General features: G+C 38.7%; 1 protein-coding gene across 1 annotated transcript in view; it reads right to left on the bottom strand.

Moving 5' to 3' along the window:
• The window catches only part of LOC147316344 (uncharacterized), a 101,507-nt gene that overhangs the window by 86,616 nt on the left and 786 nt on the right, over positions 1-14,105 (bottom strand). The window contains exons 2-9 of the mRNA XM_086259769.1: positions 12,292-12,413; positions 11,602-11,676; positions 11,414-11,513; positions 6,550-6,673; positions 6,184-6,459; positions 3,607-3,687; positions 2,883-3,002; positions 1,397-1,453 (exon numbers count right to left, since the gene is read on the bottom strand). Coding sequence (XP_086115895.1) covers positions 1,397-1,453; positions 2,883-3,002; positions 3,607-3,687; positions 6,184-6,459; positions 6,550-6,673; positions 11,414-11,513; positions 11,602-11,676; positions 12,292-12,379 — 921 coding nt within the window. The 5' untranslated portion in view covers positions 12,380-12,413. The remainder of the gene's footprint in view (positions 1-1,396; positions 1,454-2,882; positions 3,003-3,606; positions 3,688-6,183; positions 6,460-6,549; positions 6,674-11,413; positions 11,514-11,601; positions 11,677-12,291; positions 12,414-14,105) is intronic.

Genomic DNA, 14,105 nt, shown 5'->3' with positions numbered 1-14,105 from the left:
GGCCAATTATAGCACATCAACGTATTTGATTAGAGCAACCTGTTTTCCTTTGCTTCTTTCTTTCTTTCTTAAACAAAGCTAGTTTAAAAATGATATTTAAAATGATCGCTGCCTATTTTAAACATCAGCTAACAAAATAAAAAGCTAAAAAAGTTAAAAGGATTAAGCATCCATGTCTTTATTATTTGTTATGTATCTGTTCTAACAATTACAGATGTTCAGTGTCTCCAGATTTTCAGTGACATTGTGACAACTGGCATGCAAAAGTGACGAAATATAGTCCTTTTTACTCTGCTAGAAAGAAAAACAATCTATAATCATATGCTTGCACACAGGCAGTACATTTTTGGTGCTGTTCAAAGGATTACCAGCACTAATCACGATGCCTCTTTAGCAGCAGTAACAACTCACGGTGTAGAAAGCTCAAAAAAGCCCGATTACAAATTCCAGAGTTGGATGCTAAAGGTATAAATGATTTAAAATGATGCTTTTGTGCCTTGCAGAAATGACTGGTTTTCACGGAACAAAAACTCTTACAGTCATCCTACATATCTTAATCCCACAGCCACATCATGGTAATTAGGATACTGACCCCCAAAAGCCATATAGTCTTATCAGGCGTACAGTACCACCACCTGCTCGTCCCTGTGAATTCTTTTCATTCAGAGCTTTCTCCCTTTTGTCACTTTTTAACCTTGTACAGGCAGCTAAAAGGGGATTTGACTCTCCAAACAATGTGATTTGTCTAGGGAATAATAACACTTTTTGTCTCGGTATTTGATGGTTCCTTCATGTTTTTCTTGTCCTCCAACTGACGCGACACCCACAATTTTCAGTGACTGGGCATTTACAATTTACATTTCCACTTGTCTATTGAGCTGTCATGAATCTTTTTTTTAAACTACACCAATTTTCAAGTGATTGAACAAATGTATGATTTACCAATTCACACTGCTTGGGATATTTGGGAGAAAATGTGAATGCTTGCAGATAATTGCACAGTAGCCTCTCCAAAGGACCTTGACTGCAGAACATGGACTTTGCTAGGCATTCCAATATAGATATTTCCCTGCTGAAAGAAAGCTCTATTTCTCTTCCTCTAACAATGAAGTATAAATGCGTCCTACGGGGCCTTTCTGTCTTTCTTGACATTTAGACCTTGTAGCTGTCCTGGAAAACCAGCAACACTGCCCAGAAAGCAAACCCAGAGCTGCAGCTAAGAGTATCTGAGAACAAAACTCTGGTCATTTGCAATAAAGGTGCTGAACACAATGCTGACAAGATCAAGTTGAGACTTCTGTGAAATCACTAACATTTCCTGAACAACTCCATTTTCCCTTGAATAGATGTCAAGACAAACACATTTATCAAAAAGCACTAAAAATCTGGCCCTTACCTTTTCCCCTTTATCTCCTTTTTGTCCTGGCAGTCCAGCTACGCCTGGAAGACCAGCCTGTGCACACATAACATGCAGGACTGAAACTATACGTAGACACATTTATATCAACAGCATGAATCTTTTAACATACAGTTGCAGTCAGCTGTTTACTTACACACATCGTGGGTACGAATCCCATGGTAATACTGGGCTTTTAATGATTTCTTCGAAATTTTCTTTTTACCAGGGTGGAAGAATTGTGCAGCATACATCTTTAATGACTTTAAAAAAAGAACAATTGGGTGCAAAAGTTTGAATTTATTTTGGATTTTCTCCAATTCACACAGGGTCAGAGCCTACACACAGCCTCAAATATCCATACACACCCACTAAAATGTGATTAAATTTCCCTTAGGAAGTTGCACCTCAACCAGGTGCTTTTGGCAGAATCCTGACTGGTTATTTGACCACTCTTCTTGGCAGAACTGGTAGAGTACATTTAAAGTGGTTGATATCCTGGCACAGACATAGTGTTTAGGTAGATTTTGTTGTGAAGCCATTCCTCGACCTTAATGTTAGCCGGCTTTATCCAAAACCTTGGACTTTCCCATTTTTGTGATATTCGTCAGTTTTTTTATGCTGGCAAAGAGAAACTACCAGTTGTAATCAATCACACTATTAGTAAGATGTCAATAGGACTTGGCTTTGTCAAGTCAAAAGACACTGTAAGCACCAACTAATCCAGATTAGTGTTTTGCGAATATATTTATATATTTGAGCTTGTATGTATACTTTTCACCTTATGTGGATGAAAGAAAATCCAAAATAAACTGAAACTTATGCACCAAATTCTTGTTTTTTTAAGTGATTAAAGATATATGTTGTACAGTTATTCCAACTTGGAAAAAGAACAATTCAAAGAAATTTAAAAAGCCCCAAATTACCACGACATTCACGTGCATGATGAGTGTGTATAAGCATCGGACCATAACTGCATTTGAAATAACAGAAATATTGCTTCTGTTTTGCCAGTAAAAAAATACAAGTAATATACTGCACCTGCAGTAAGCAATGATGTTTTTAGTCATATGTTACTTAAAAATACAATCTTTTTTTTTTTTTTACTATCCGAGTATATTCCAGTATCTCACATCTATTTCCACTGATAAAAGACATCACCTTGCGGCTGTACCGTCTTAGTTTGTTATTGAAGGCAACATTAATATCTGCAGGTGAAAGAATTCCTTACAGCTTCACAGATCTATTGCACAGTGCATATTTGCCATGCTTGGGAGAATTATAGCTGCATTTGTAAATACATTAGACTGTAATGTGTTTGGTTGGCATTGCAGAAAAATAGTTTTTGATATAAATGGTGTTTAAATGTCTCTAGAATGCCCATATCGGATTGAGTACACGTGGCGTCAAATCAAAGGCTGGCTCAGTTTCAGCAGCCATTACATTCACTCAATTAGAAGCCCCTGCTGGGTTGAATTGAGTGTACCTTTTCAGCTGGACAGTGACATCTGTCAATGGACTGTGGGGCTGGCTGAGACAGCATCAAGGGGATCTGAGCTGTAACCAGGGGAGGGGCAGTCCCATTAAATGTCCTCTCGGCTCCACACTGGATCAATACAGAAATTTCACTACTTAGACGCTTTCCTTTGTGTTCTTGCTTCAGGGCAAAAAAAAAATCAAGCCACTGTCACGTGCAGGACACTTAACCCAGACAACCTTTTTATGCTTATGTGAAGCTTACAACCTGTCATAAGCGCTTCTCAAGGTTGTGAGAATTCTCTAAGAGTAACTTTACACTGACATGGCAGGATGCTTAGGGAGAGATGCAATGACAAGAGTTCAAAGGTCACGTCTCCATTTGGAATCACCGTAACATTAGCTCTTAATGATTTTATGATGATAGAAGTTCTATCTTATTTCATTTCTAACTGGGGCCGGGCGTTCTTTTGGATGACACAAAAATCTTCTTACACTTTTATGTAATGGTTAAAGTTGAGCCGTACAGTATGTGGCACACGATTACCAAGAAGCTTAAATGTCTTTCACTTTTTAAAGAAAAAAAGTAACCTAATTTATTTTCTTACTTGTGAAATGCATAACAAAACACAAATGTCTTTTTTTTACAGCTCATTAGCTCTTAGTCTTTATTGTAAATAAAAATAATAATAATAGTAAATTCAGTTGTTTTCTGAGGCGTTAAAGCGTTTTACCTTTGGGTCCTGGAGCTCACAGCAGTTTTCCAGCTCAGCTATGTAAGGGTCACAGTAGATTAGAAATTGTTTCAGTTCAATCTGTGGAGACAATCACAGCATTATTCAACAGTTTCGTCATCTCGTCATGCTCCTCTTTTAACTGACAAATGTCTACACTTCACTGGCTCAGACAGCACAATTTGTTCACTTGTCAGCTACTGTAGCCATAATGTCCCAACGCTGCAACTCCTGTCGCCTGCAAAACATCTCCAAAGCACCACATTAAAAACATAACATATATTTTTAAAAAGCTTCAACTTCCGCATGACTTGCAACTGGTTCAGAGGAGAATTTGAAACCTATGTTGTTGGTTTTTTTGAGGTGTTACTTATACTATTATCAGTCACAAAGGATAAAAAGTCAGCTGTTAATCCTTCTTAAGCCAAGGTCTATCCAGAGGCACGGCTGACCTAATGGCAAGGTGACCTTTTGTTGTTTTTGGCACTTTGGCCACCTCCGGGGCTGAAAAATGAAGCCAATGCGGAAGTGCCAACAAATGCAGTTCACTGAATAGTCACTTCAGGCTGACTCCAAAAGCAACCCAACAGACTCCAGCGCTAAAGTGCCTGACTTGAATAAACATGAATAAACATGGTTACTGCTCAGCACAGTAAACACTTTTCTTCTCCAGTACTGCATTATTGAATAAAAGTGAATAAATATGCTCTTTTTAACTAATTTCCCACTTTTGTAAAAGCTGTACAGGAGTTACTTTGTTTATAGGTCACCCATTTGCATTAAAAGCGCTGCTGCTGCTTGAAGTGACAGGTGGGTGAAGACTAGGCTGCTAGTTGTCTGCTAACTCTACTCACACAGGTGGATGTAACTGGATCTCTGGACTGTTTCTGGTGCTGGTAGCCTTTAGATTATTTTTAATTCATTTATCTGAAAAATGATATGGCTTGTTGTGTGGTTAAACTTTACTAAAAGCCTGTCCAAGACGTTTTTGCTCCAGTTCTGTTGATTGAATTTCATGTATTTTATCTGTTTGTTTAATAGCAACCCAATTGTCTATAGATGTAGCTTGCTAACCATTCTTGCTAGTGTTAGCTAAAAAAAAGGCTCCCTCCTCTCATGCAAATGATTAAAAAAACAAGGTGCCGACAGCCGAAAAACAAGCTTTCAAAAGGGGACATTAAAAGCTTACACTACAGTAGAAGCATCCATCTATTATAGTATGGTGGAAAAGTTATGAGCCACCCCTCCTTTTTTCGTTTTCGCTAGGAAAATTGGAAACAGGTACAGCGATTCATTAAAAAATGTGCAAACATACGTGGAAATATAGTTTATAATGCAACATATTATTCAAATGAGCTTGAGAGTCAGTATTTGCTATGACCACCACTATTTAATCTTCAGCACAGCCTGAAGTCAAGCTTACTAGTAATTTGTTGAAGTACTGTTCAGGAATAATTCTCCAGGCTTCGTGAAGGACATACAAAGCTCTTCTTTGGATGTTGGTTGCTTTTTAATATGTTCTCATTCAAGATCATCCCACATCATCTCATATCATCCCAGTACTTTTCTGTGTTCATGATTCCATCAGTTTTGACAAGATCCCCAACACCACTGGTTGAAACCCTTACAGAGCCTCCACCATATTTTACAAGTGATTGTAGACATTTGCTTTTCTGCAAACCTGCTCCATAAATTTGAACCCCAAAAATTAAAATTTGGATTCATCACTCCATAAGACCTTTTGCCACTTTGTGGCTGTGTATGTAATTTAGCATAGCTAAGCCTTTTCTCCCTGTTCCTCTTCCTTGGCCATTTCTGTTGAGGCTTCAGTGAACCGTAGACGGATCAACAAATGGGCCAGATGCATCTGTCAGATCTTTGTTGCTTTCCCCCCCTATTTCTTAAGGACATGACTTTCAGATCATGTTCATCTGTTGTAAATAGCTGTGCTTTCCAATTGTCCAGTTTTCTGAAATTATCTGGTTCTTTGGGAATCACCTTATTGGTGCAAAAACAATATTTATGCCTGTCAAACTGGACTGTTTGACAGGCATTTGAAATGGGGGAAAAATATGTGTTTGGCACCAATCTGCTAGAAACAAAGTGCCTAAAGATATTTTTTAAATTGGTTCTTTCCCAAATTATCTATTATGTGTAGACACAAGATTGATTTATGATTTAAGTGTCTTGACAAATAAATAAAATAATCCCCTGAAGTTACAAGGAGTGGACTGAAAATGAATGAAAAAGTATCCAATGTCCAAAGAAAAACTCTGAAAGACCTTCAGAAAGACTGAAGAGCAACTGCTCGAGCCTGTCTCACTGGGAACAAAATATAAAGAAATGAGGAGTGGCCCAAGAGTTTTGCACAGCACTGTATGTGTTGAGTATGTCATGAACATGTGTAAAACTGAAGACTTAAACTGATTAAGATGCACCTGACACATGTTTTGAATGTTGTTTGAAAGCAGTAGGGGTGCTTTCATATTGGACAAGTGAACATATTGAATAACAAACTGCTAAATTTGCAGTTGAGAAAAAAAAACGTGCTCCACACATGTTTATCATGGGACATACATCTACAGGCCGTCCATCCTCTATTCGTGTTGTGATCAGTGTGCGCCCACTGGGGTCGATGCTGGCCCTCTCGTCAGTCGCTCTCCTTTCTATTAGCTTGCAGTCCATGTAAATGGAGACAGCGTTGGTCTGTACGGAAATGCTCAGCTTGTGCCACTGGCGATCAAACAGGGCATGGAGGGCACGGCTTTTAAAAGTGTAGCGGAGAGTGTTCCTCAGCAGGCTCTGGAAAGAAAACTCCACCACCTTCTTGTCGCCGTCAACCACAACATTTACCTGAGATGTAAAGAAGAGGACTGTCACTGGACCATATCTGTGTACATACTCAAACTATTACACACAATTAAAATATATATTGGCACTAACCTGACTGCCTCCTGACTGATCAAATATCTGCCAAAGATACCACCGATCTTTTTTTGTAGTTCTTCTTACCCGCCAGATGGAGACAAGGGAGTACTCACTTGGAAGCCCATTTGGAAATATCAGTCTAAAAAGAACATCAGGAACAGTTACATTCCAACAGAGCACCAATATTAAATTTAACTTTGAAATAATTTTAAAAAATTGAATAACAGTGTCCGGTTTAATTTTTCAGTGCAGAATGTAAGGCACTTTAAAGCTTTCAGGGACTGAATAATGAACCAGCCAATCAGCTTCAGTGATCAATATAATTTCAGTATCCTCTTGCTGAAGAGACATCCACATAAATAAACCTGACAAACTTAATTCCATTTAGCTTGATGTATTTTATACAGGCTTCCCTGTCACTCAGATGGATGAAAGCATATAGACATTGATCCAAAGTCACAGAAGTCAATCTTTTACTTCGCTGACATACGACGCACACGCACAGTTACAGAGGGTTTATGTCTATGACCTCAGCCACTCTGTAAAGTCAAATAACACACCTTTCCTTTCCTCCAGCAGAAGAAAAATACACAGAAAAAAACTGGAATATATAAGAAAAACAATATCATATTTCAAATCATACCCACTCCCAAATGATTTACATCTTATTCACTAACTCATTGCTCAGCCCACACCCTCACTCTCTTTCACTATTTTATACGTTGTGCTAAAAAAACAAACAAAACAAAAACATTATATCCTTCAAAATACTATAACCTATAACCCAACTCCACACTCAAATTAACAGCCAAAAGTGGAAGAGCATAAACATAATAAATCAAGATCAGCAAAAATAATAATAATGCAATGATAAGGTCATTGAGAAGGCAGAGCACAGCCTGGGGGAGGAAGTGAGAGAGAGTGTTTCCTCAGACAGGTTGGAAATTAGTTTTCACTCCAATATATCATCTCCTATTCTCTCAGAGCTTCCTACCCTCTTCTATTGTGTCCCTTGAATTCTTTGCGATTTTTTTGGTGTGCACGGTACATGACTAAAATGATAAATGCTCCAAGTTAAAGCTCCTGAAAAATCAAATGCTTCCGTGAGGGGCCGAGGACTGGGAAGGTCATTTGTTGCCTAAGGGCTAAAGGATTATTTCAGCAGCAATTCAATATCAAAAGTGACGTGGCAATTTATAAAAGTGAGATTCTGAAAATAAATGCAGTGCAGAACATTTTAAGGCTGCACATACAGTACCTATTTGTACTAAATGGATTACACATCATTTTTAAGGAGCAAGAAACATCATAAAATAAAAGAGAATTCTTATTCGTACCACACTTTACACCCTTTTTCACAAAGTTCTTTCACTGGGCTGGCACAGTTCTCTCTGAGAGGCTAGAGGGTTAAAGGTCATGACATTGTGTTGACTGCTATGGCTAAGTGGCTAAACCTGGAGTTCAGGGTTGGTTACCTTGACCACAGTTTAATTATTTGGTAAAATGCTACTCGGCATGATTTAGTAGGTGATAATGAGTGAATTTAAAAAAAAAAAAAAGAAAGAAAATTTCCATTTATTTCTCCTGGTTCACAGCCAAAACAGCTTTTTATAATCTCTGTATGTGATTACGCCACCCTGACCTCATGTTGACTGCCCCGGTGGTTAAGTGGCCAAATGTGGAGCTCTCTGTTACTTGTTTTGACACTGCTTGTCTGATTCTTTGGGAAAGTGCTACTCTGCATGACTTAGAAGGATTTGCATTCAATTTCCCTAGTACACATGCAAAACACTTCCACAACATGCTGTAAGTGATCCTGCCAGCATTTTCTTTTACAAGTCCCATTTGAATAAAAATAATTTGTATTGGGAAATACACTTTGGAACAAAAAGAAATGCATTCCAGATCGCATTCATTAGTAAATCTTCGTTTCAATGCAAACCTTATAATGACTGTTTACTATAGGCTTGTATTTTACAGTGTGAAGAAGTAGGGTCTGGTTTCAAGCCAAAGCAATGGAACGTCCATAGCAGTAAGGGAGAGCAGAGGAAAAACACCTCAGAGCATTACAATAGTTTTGTGTGTGCACAACCATAATAAGAGAAGCACACAAGATCACGCACAGTAACACCCTGACACAAGAATTACACTCAGAGCTAATTCCATTTTTATAAGGAGTGATCATGTGCTTTCTGAAAACTGTCACCACTCTTGGAACGTGCTTTTGACTGTCTGCGTTGCTTGGCTGACACAATGGTTTGACAGAATTATCACAGCAACACCACTTTTCTGGCAGGCAATCTTATGGAAGAGACTTAAGTCTCCTGCCTTGTAATAAATCCTATCCAAGAAGAGTCTTTAAACTGAGCTAGAGGAATCAGATTGCTACAGCTGAAACAATCAAATCTCAAATGCAAGCCTAGTTGGCTCGCGTCCTTATCACTGACATTCAATCTCTGCGCAGTTCAAAGTTGACTTTACCGTGTCAGTTTTTACCCTAGATCCATCATTCAAGCGCCAAATGGCTATTACTTCTTTTTCCCAACGTGAGCCCACCTTATGTGTTTACGTTCGGTAGAAGAGTTTTTTTTTACTGGCATGGATTTGATCTAGAATATAGACATTTTACTTTGTACAGCTGAGGTGCACGAAGGTAGCTAGGTTTTGTAAGACGAGCTCATCCTCATTCCTATGGTGTCAAAGCCACTGGCATCCCAGAAGTATCCTTTGGCGTTTTTGGTGTTGTGGCAATAGTGAAGCAGCTTCTCGTCCAAATCCTAACATATGGACACTTGGTCAGAAGTTTAATGCAATGGCTGTGCTTAAAGCACAATTTACATGTAGGGCAAAGGTACTAAATGGGAGTAATTACTAATTACATGGTTTTGATAGCTCTGCATAACCAAACAGCAAGTTAATGTTAAAGCAAAGAGGGCACTCTGCAACTTCCCTATTGGCAACCCAGGTAGAATATAAACTAGTAAACTAGTAGACCACAGTAAGCCTGTATGATGAATAAGCTGCCACAACAGTTACAAATTGCTAAAACTGTCGGTTGCTAAACAAATCTCAGCATAAGCTACATTATAAGATTTTGCAGTCACATTAAAAAGAAGTGCTGATTAAATTCCTGTTTTGCTTGATTTGCATTGTTAACAAAAACACCCCACAAAAGCTACAGTACCTGCTCGAAAGCAGAACTTGGTTCCGATTTGAGCACAAAAATGGAGTCTATTGCAAATTCTACTGAAGCTTGAAGAGCTTGAGTTGCTAAACTATGTACAACAATATGTAAGACAGACAGTTGAGAACCATTTAAACATATTTAAAATGTAGTCCATAGACCAACATGCATTTCAGATGTGAGACACAAGTTAGTATATGATCCAAAGAGAGCCAGAGCAGACATAAATAAGCTATAAAAATGCTGGGAGCAACTGCAACACTCTGCTTTAATACTCTATGGATGAATATGTGTTGCTTTTTGCCGGGCAAATGTGCTCCCTCACACAAATGTTCCACGAGCGTGTCAGCCGTGATCTATGAACCGTAATGTGTATTGTGCCAAGGAGTGGGCAGAACATCAGCCATATCTACGCATCTATTGCTGCATATGCTGCGAGAGGAGTGAGCAATGTTTTACTGGCTGTGGCAGGGGCACTGGGGCCTCCTGCTTCGTGCAATTGCCCTCGCTTTCCCTCCTCAGCTGACATGCAGTATCACCTGTCAAAGTACTTAGATAATTGGATATGAGAGGGATCGCAGTCCTGCCACTATAACCAATGCCACTGTCAGCAGCGTCACCGAGAGGCAGCATCTTCTTGCACTATGGGCCCAGACTGAGTGAAGGGCTGAAGTGAATGTATTTTCAGCTGGTTGACTGAACAGGGAAGCAGATCACAAATCACCTGGCTCAAAGATTTTTTTTCACCCAGCCAAGGAGGGAGAGGGGGAGAGAGAGGGAGGCAGTAAATGTTTACAGTTGCATATAAAAATACTAAAAATATCCTGCCCTCCTGGAAGAATGACAAAGTGTTCTCTTTCACTGTTACAACCCGAGGACACAAAACAATGAATATCTCAGGATTCATTTTTAAAACCTCAGTATAAGTTATGCAAACCATCGCGCTTTCACTTATGTCCCAGGTCTCATGTGATACAAATGTAAAAAGGGCAATAGGCTTTTATAAATTCTATAAAATATGATGCTACTATACACGTCACATCAGCAGCAGCAAGGTGACGCCACATCATGACCCTGCCAGATGACTGGGGAATAAAGGTCTTCAGTAAGTGAATGTGTCATTTACATAGTCATTTTAATATTCCTGTCTTATTATACAAGCTTGGGACTTTTTCCCATTCCTTTATGTCCCAGTTTTTGCCCTTATGAGATTTCAAGAATAAAATGCAATATATATTAATTCTGTTCAAATTATTCCCCATCTACCAGCTCACCTCACTGCTTGCCCTTATTAGCCAAGGCAAATAGAACTATTGCTCTGAGCAGGGTGTATCTGGGTTGCATCAGTTCAAGCCTTCTGTGAAATTCAGTTATGGCTACACTGTTTATTTTTATTTAGATTTTCTTCAGCCAAATCCAAGAAAGCGAGCTCAAATTCTCATTATAGCCACCACAATAAAGACACACATTAGCAGTAAAATATCATAAGGTCCTGCAATATTTGAGTTATAAGAAATAAGCACATGAAGGAGCCAGAGAGCAATAGCCTGCAGCTCAATACTGATCATAGCCTTGGACACACATTTTTATAGCATGGTTGTATTGTGAGGTTTTCTCCCAGTGAACAATGCGAACATAAATAATGAAGAATGTACACACACATGCACCCCTAGCACAGATGTGAATGCTACCTACTTTGTTGGCTTAATAAGTGGACTGCTTCCTAATCGAAATGATGGCAGGTCTTCTGCGATTGTTCCCTTTCGGAGAAGAAACATTTCTGTGAGATCAAATCCTGCGGGACAGGATTACAATGCGTTACTAGATTTGAACAAGCCGACGTCTACATCCCCACAAAGCCACCGTGTTCATTCGGTACCTACCTGTGATTTCCAGGGGACGATCTAAAACATCAGAAAACCTGCGTTCCTCTACGCTCAGAGGGGGGCATGAGCCATCTAGGGGAAAGCAACCGAGAAATTGTTTGTGTTGGGTGCAGATGTTCATTTATATTTTGAAGCACTTTTGACTAGGATTACAGAAAAGACAGTGAATCCATCACGAAATAATTTCCACTGTGCATTTCTTGTAATTTTTTTAAGGCAAAAACTTCCTAAGGAGAAAAAACACATCAGACCAGAAAAATCAGTTAAAAGTTGTTGTTTTTTTCTGTTAATCTTTAAAAGTTTTGCTAGAACATTAAAAAAAAATGAAGAAACGAGAGTGTCGGATCCAATTTAGAGACGTGGCTACATCAACTTCACAAAAAATGAAATGGAGATCAGCTTTATGCATTTTGATTGTTGTGTAACATATTTATCAATCAAAAGTTTGGATTCAAGTAAAGTCATTGCAAACAAAAACCGATGAAGATGGATTTGGACACAGACAAATGTCTATTATTATAATAGAGTCTAAATATTTCTGTCTACATCTTCTTCAAATTGACATTAATAAAAGATCAGAGTCCAGAGCTAGTAGTTTATTCGTAAAATATCACCATCAATAATCTTATTTTGTTAAAAGGAATATGCTGTTAGGAGCAAAACGTTGCAGACAACAAACCCATGTACCTGATTGTTCGCTCACTGCCATCCCCAAAGCGCAAGGAATGGAATTTAAAGTCCAAAGGAGAGCAGTCCACCTTAACAAGCAAATCATGGCTCTGGCTCTAGAAAGCAGTCCACCTGAAAACCTGGATGGAAACAACATGGCTTTAATTTCAGCTTCAGTTTAGTTAAGTTAAACAATGGATAAACACGCTGTATTACAGAGAATAGCCAAGAAAACAATGAGCCCATTTTATTATAAGGATGCTATTATGTTGGGCAACAGTGTCTTTTAATTTATTTGGATTCATTTAGCAATCTAGTGTAGAAAGTTGTTTACATTCAAGTGAGGAAGAAATAATATACACACATCTGTCACATTCTAATCACTTCTTTTCATTATTAGAAACATGACTCCATTATATTATATGCAAGTTGTATTATTGCAGAATTGAATTCAGCACTAACATGCGCCTGATTTTCCTGCTTTACCTAACTCACTTGTGCATTCAAATGTCCCTAAAGCCTTACTTTGGATTTATTTCCGTCACCATGGTGAAGCTGGCGAGTTGTTCGTTGTTTTGTTCTAATTAAGGTTTTCATACAGTGATGAATTCAGATGTTTATACCACAGCAGTGTTTACGCTTAGCTATGTTTCTCTTTAAGTTCTGCTTATCCAGCGAGCCAAGCTTCTCCATTTACAGCTTGTAATCCATTCAGTCTGTTCATCTGCTCTCCTCTTTTTTAATCAATGTTCCAAATTATATTTACAGTATGTGTGACAGTAATTGTACGATGGGTTTTATATGGGATTGGCTTCTTGATCATATTGCCACAGCCTTGATCTTTTATTTATGTAGTACTCAATCAACACTATGTTCTTCAAGGATATCACATGTGAGTATCAAACCTGGAAACCTCCAGTTACAACAAAGTCCCCTGAACCATTTCACTATGCTGCCAAACAAAATCTTCTGGATTACTTTCGTGCCATTGCAGAGGTGCCACACATTTTTTGGGTAGTCGCACTGGATGGTGAGTGTTTGCTCCAAAGTACAGTCGGTAAAGCACCCTCAACTTTAGTGGGCTTTTCAGACTAACACTTTTAGAAACGACTAGATTGCTCTGCCTGAAAAACTGGGGCGCTGCCAAAATAATGTTGACAGATGAACTCAGAAGGTAAAAGAATTTCGCATGGCTTTTTCAACGACTTTCAAGGACTTCAAGTTGTACAGGTTAAAAAGAATCTGAGTGCACTTGAGGTACTGTGCATGATAAAATCTCATGTTTTATTGTGCTATATTAAAATTATGCATTAAAAGTATGAAGTGACCTCCTAATGAATAAGCAGTTTGGAGGATTTTAAATTTGTGGCAGCGTAGTTGCAAAGACTTTATCTATTTCCACCATGGATGACAACTCTGAAGACATTCCTAAAAAAGATCTCAAAAGGCCCTAATACAGCTGCAGCAAATTAAGGTAATTCCAATATCTATCTTACAAAAAAGGCAATAGAAAGGCGTGTCATACATTTATATATACATACATAATTCCCATCCACCCTTCAAGCCTTCCCCCACTTGATCATAAAGTTTTACATGCAAGCCTACAGTATCATGGCGCTCGGTAATGAAGTGGCCATGCCACTTCCTACAGCCAGTCTATGCAAGCGTCACAGGCAGTACAGAGGTATCACATTCCGTGTCTGCGTGGAGGAGTAATATTATTCTGGTCATTTCTGCAAATGCATGCAACAGACGCGGCTCTGCAGGCGGACCCTGCTGTCGCAGTTACTCCACACCTTTACAAATCGCAGTCATATTATCGAGGTCTGTGC

This window comes from Aulonocara sp. 'chitande type north' Nkhata Bay, linkage group LG13 (genome assembly GCF_057382095.1).
Source record: "Aulonocara sp. 'chitande type north' Nkhata Bay isolate Kocher_YH1m ecotype deep benthic linkage group LG13, A_spYH_male_GT1.1, whole genome shotgun sequence".
In the NCBI taxonomy this organism is placed as follows: Eukaryota; Metazoa; Chordata; class Actinopteri; order Cichliformes; family Cichlidae; genus Aulonocara; species Aulonocara sp. 'chitande type north' Nkhata Bay.
Note: the sequence above shows the minus strand (reverse complement) of the source record. Positions and strands in the feature narration are given on the sequence as shown.